Below are 5,382 nucleotides of genomic sequence, written 5' to 3' on the forward strand. Positions count from 1 at the left end.
TGGGCCGGTCGCGTCTCACCCAGGAGGTGGGGATAGTGAACCAATAGGCACATCGGAAGATGTCAACAAACGGTAGCCGGCTACCGCTCAGTTGCCTCGCGGATTGTTGTTGTCACCGGATTATAATTCTCGGAAGGACAACAAAAATCAAAACATTGGTAGTTCTGTAGCCCTTCGAGCTTTCCTTTAGCCCATCTCCCAGAATTGGGGAACGATTGTTTTTCAGCGTATTGATGTTGTTCGCTGTAGTCTCATTTCGGTTTTTGTATAGCCTGTTACTAGGCTCACTTAAAACTACTTAACCTAAACGTAAATACGAACAACACAAAAACTTTCATACTCGTTCACTCTCAATACCTTTGAAGCATAGCAACAATGGATACTATTATGCCACACATTACTGAAACATACACTCTAATCGGGCCCCACGTTGGGCGCCAAATTTTATGACGTATCTATGTGTGTCCCGAGACTCCTATCTCCACACATAGTCGAAAAAAAATAATAAAACATGCCTCTAGGTTCGACACTATAAATATCACCCGGTAAGGGGGAAAAAAGATAAATTCACTATATTACGTAGTGGTTGGGCGCCAGGTTCGTTGACGGAACCGTAGCATCGGAAACCCAGCGGCATATCAACCTTCCATTCACCGGCTAGCCAGGCGTGGAAGAAGGTAGAGGGGGGGGGGTAAGGATCGTAAGTGTATGTTTCCGTGTGAAGATCAAATAATTAAAACAATACGATTCAAGCTGAGAGACTTTTGCCTTTACTTCTCCCATGTTACTATGGGGGCGTTCGAAAATTACTGGTCAGTAACTGACGAACAAAATATGGTTGGCAGTAAATAAAATTTATCACTTAAAAGTTGGTAACGCTGAGAATTGCTGACAATCCGTTTCCTATGCTTCAGCCAGCAAAGGCCGACAGTCGCAAAAGTTGACGCTATTTATTGTGGGGTACGTACATACATACAATACATAGGGCATTATAAGGGTCATCCGTCATAGTTTCAGTGTTCAGACTTTTTTGTAATTTTCGGCTTTTACATCCAATGCTCGCTTTTGTGTTTTCGATATTTTCTTCGTTTCCGACTGTTCACTAAATGTAAAATTTAATACTTAATTATTTTTTACTACAATGATAATATATATATACTTATCACTAACTATTAATTTGATTTTAGAGTAAAGATGGATGTACAAACACACATACAATCGAAAAATTTAGTCCATGAATTAATATTAAAAGATGCCGAAACTTTAATAGAGTACAAACTTAAAGTTAATTCGAATGATTTCAAACTAGCTCATAAAGGTAGTTTGGCTTATGAATTGCTTTCTACATAGTTTATGTAAATTATTATAAATATATAATAGCACTACTATTTATTTAATTTATATTTTTGTAGACCCTGCTTTTGCCGCTATGTTACTACAAAACGTAAAATTACAGACTTCAGATAGTAACAAAATTTGTGTCAATTCTAGCTTAGCCAAAGCAAATAATATTAAATATTATAATGTGCTCCATGATGATTTTAAAGTAACTGTAGTGGAAACTGATCCTAATAGCACCCAAATGAAAATAAGCGGGATATTAGAATCTGATAAATTGGAGAGTGATGATTTTTATGACACAGACCCTGATGACCCTAGAAATGCACAAAATGCAGGTACAGAATAAAATATTAATAATTATATATGTATCTAAATTAATAAATACTTGACTCTTTTAAGGTTCATCAAAGTTCAAGGTACAATGGACTCATGCATCAACACTTTTATTAATATTTTTGTATAAAGAACATTGTGGGTTACTGGACAAACATCCTCACAAATTATTATGGGATACAATTTCAAAGTTAATGAAAGAAAGAAATTATAATTTTTCTGCTCGTAGTTGCAGTATAAAATTTGATTCGCTCAAAAGAAGATATCGCCAGGTTATAGATCACAATGCCCAGAGTGGAAATAATAGAAAAGACTGGCAGTATTTAGAGGTATTTGATTTAGTAAACTATTTAAGTTTCAATTATATTTTTACTAGAAACACGTATAATAAAATTGTTACAATTAATAAAAAAATAATTTACATGCTAAAATGATAAATATTTGTATACACTTACGCTAAAACTGAAATAATAAAAGTACATTTTATATATTTTTTATAGATTTTGGATGATATTTTTAAAACAAAAAAGTGGGTTACACCATTGTCTGTAGCCGGCTCCAATATTATTGATACATTGAAACCTTTAAGAGATAGAGACAATTCTTTTACTCCAAATAGTATGTCCTTGAATATCATATATTATGATTACTTTGCCCAATTATTACTATATAGTTATTATCATTGATAATTGCATGTCAATTTTGCAGAAAGGAAAAGAAAATCGAATGATGACGAAAAAACTGAATATTTGAAATTACTAATAGAAGAAAAAAGATGAAGGAGAGAGCAAAATGAAATATATAAAGCAAAGAAATTAAAATTATTGTCCGAATTTAAAGAAATACTTAAAAAAAAGGAGAAAATTTAACAACAAGGAATTAATTTGAAATCTTGGTTAATAATGTAAGTAATATGCGGAATCAAAAGAAAATTATTTTTATTCACTTCATACTTTTAACAGAATATGCGATTCTAACTAAATGATTGTCATTTTCTAGTTACGCAGATCTTTAAAAGTTGATGGTGAAATAAACTCTATTCGTAATAGAGAATGGTCAGCTGAAACGCCTGAAACCATTCTACTTTATAATTCCTATATAATTTTACTAGTTTCATAATTAAAATATTTAATTAATAATGTTTGATAGTTTTTAAATAAAGTTTAGAGAAATATATTGAAACTTCTAAAACTTTAATGGCAGGAAGAATACATGTTTACGTAACAGAAATTTAAAAACTTGTTTATTATATATATGCTTAAATTTTATTTAGTTGTCAATAATATAAAAACCTTTTATATTACAATAGACTGTGCAATAAGACTGTTATTTTATTTCATAAAATTAAGAATTATTAGAAATGTTTTGTGTGATTCTTCTCCTTTTTTCATTTCCTTGTCTTTTTGATTCGAATGGAACTGCCATTGGTTCCATTCCATGTAATTGACCTGGTATAATAGGTGTTGTCATATATAATGAGTCATTATTTAATAAACAAAAATTATGTAAAACACAGCAAGTTATTATATAATATGGTATTAAGTTTGTTCGAGTCATTGGAAGTTTTTCTATTAAGTAACGCCATCGTCGTTTTAATAGCCCAATAGATCTTTCTACCATTAATCTAGCAGATGACAAATGAGTGTTATAAGCAACTTGTTCCGTAGTTAAATGGCCATTATTAATAAAAGGTACTAAAACGTTATTTTGGTTTGTGTAGGCCGCATCTCCTAGCAGATGACTGTTTTGTGGAAAAAAGTGATTGGTACAAAGTTGCTGTACACCTGAGTATTTGAATACTCGCATATCATGCACACTTCCAGGCATTCCAGCAAAAGCATGGATAAAAGACAAATCGTCTTTACAAATGACCTACAGATATATGTAAATTTATCTTTTTAGCTTTATTGAATTTAAGGAAGAACTGAAGAATCAATATTACCTGTAATTGTATAGAATATCTTTGTTTTCTATTAATGTAATCAACTGAATCTTCTTTAGGCTTAGCTATATATATATGAGTCCCATCAATAGCACCTAATACTTTTGGGAATTTATGTCTACGATATATGTTTTCCCATGTTTTTTGAGCCTCTTGTTCGGTAGGCCATTTAATAAATTGGTTGCGAATACTATATATAGCTTCAACCACTCTTTTGAGACATTTCCATGCTGTTGAACGAGCAATACCAAATCTTTCACTTATCGAGCGATAGCTGTCAGGTGTTGCTAGTATATAAATACCAGCTAACAATTGTATCTCAGGCTTTAATCTTTCTCTACGTAATACTAATTGATCATTTAATTTTGGTCCTACATAATGGAGTAATATTTCAAATGCATAGCAATCCATCCTACAATAAATATAATTGTCTTATAAATAATACAAGTAAACATAACTAGTTTATACGCCTTAAAATATATTAATTATACTAGCCTAAAATGCCTTTGAAACTCATGATGATTATATTGTAATACAACATCTTGGTAATAGTTGTTAATTTTTGGTATTTCTACTCTTTCTTTGTCATCGATAAGAAAATTGATTTCATCATCCATATCACTACTAGATGAACTACTAGAAGATGAAGTGAATAAATGAATATACTCCATTATTTCAAATAAATCTTTATTGTTATAATTGTAAATTAAACAATATTAAATAAATTCAATTTATACTGTTTGACACTGAATTTCACAGTTATACATATTAAGATTTAAATTTGAAAGCAGCTCAGAATAGTCCACAGATCCTTTTGTCCAAATTTATTCTTCCGCCTTTCTCTGAAAAATAATAAACATCCAATTACATCATATTTTTGCATTAAAAGACAGCCGATGATAGATTGTTAAATCTGTCAAAGCATAAACAGCTGATCTGCTGAGGAAACTTCAGGAAACAAACTTGTCAGCAATTAACAGTGTCACCAACCTAGCTAACTATTCTCATTCTGTTACTACCAACTATATTTATTTTTCAAGCAGCTGACCAGTAATTTACGAACACGCCCTATGTTCACATCTACATTCATCCATAGGACTGTCGTCTCATGGGGCGTACGCCTTCGACACACACATTCATTCCAGGCATGCGAGACAGAACTACGGGGACTCGACTCGGGCATGATATTCGCCCGCACCACTCTGTGTGTATTTCTAGTTTCTCCCGATGACGGGGAATAAATGACCCCGAATATTATCGCCAAGTCCAGAAGGAGGCGTTCCCTCCGAACCTGAATACCTCGAACCCCACGGGGAGGCCCTCGGCACACACTCTCCAACCGCGCTCGTTGAAGAGGCCCCTCCGGGAGGTGATACTCGGCGTGAGGGTTCGCGATCGGATTCCCGGTACCTCGAACAGCTCCTTTCCTAGGCAACGTCGTAGGTCCGGGATACCTCCCTCACCCGATCGGACAACACTCACCCAGGGATGGGGATCGGCGTACTCGGCTCGTGGATGATTCTATGGACCAACCGACGGTCCCTCTACTCTCCTCTAAGTTAAGGGGTTCATCTACTCCTTACAGGAGTCCTTCCTTCTATATGTTGCCCTTCGGCAGGTGGATTCCTAGGGAGTGATGTTCTGAGTTAACCCTGGATCTCGCGAAGAGGGGACCTCTCCACCCTCTCGCGATCGCCCACTCACCAGCCAATACACCCGGAATCGAGCACCGGGAGAGATTATCACTCACCGGGGAAAACCATTTC

At 34.4% G+C, this 5,382-nt stretch overlaps 2 protein-coding genes across 2 annotated transcripts; one reads left to right on the forward strand and one right to left on the reverse strand.

The window, feature by feature from the left end:
• The first annotated feature begins 1,560 nt into the window (after window positions 1-1,560).
• On the forward strand, window positions 1,561-2,910 carry LOC136781863 (uncharacterized). Its single transcript, XM_066740870.1, has 5 exons — window positions 1,561-1,676; window positions 1,741-2,003; window positions 2,175-2,292; window positions 2,383-2,578; window positions 2,674-2,910. Exons 1-4 carry the CDS (start codon window positions 1,583-1,585, stop codon window positions 2,451-2,453), a joined length of 546 nt encoding a protein of 181 aa, XP_066596967.1. The 5' UTR covers window positions 1,561-1,582; the 3' UTR covers window positions 2,454-2,578; window positions 2,674-2,910.
• Window positions 2,911-3,018: 108 nt separating this feature from the next.
• LOC136781788 (putative nuclease HARBI1) lies at window positions 3,019-4,287 on the reverse strand. The gene is made up of 3 exons (XM_066740791.1): window positions 4,112-4,287; window positions 3,617-4,028; window positions 3,019-3,546 (listed from the first exon to the last, which is right to left on the reverse strand). Exons 1-3 carry the CDS (start codon window positions 4,285-4,287, stop codon window positions 3,019-3,021), a joined length of 1,116 nt encoding a protein of 371 aa, XP_066596888.1.
• Between the last annotated feature and the right edge of the window lie 1,095 nt (window positions 4,288-5,382).

This window comes from Prorops nasuta, unplaced genomic scaffold (assembly GCF_024137725.1).
Source record: "Prorops nasuta isolate Cenicafe-Biocafe unplaced genomic scaffold, Cenicafe_Pnas_1.2 PNAS00024, whole genome shotgun sequence".
NCBI lineage: Eukaryota > Metazoa > Arthropoda > Insecta > Hymenoptera > Bethylidae > Prorops > Prorops nasuta.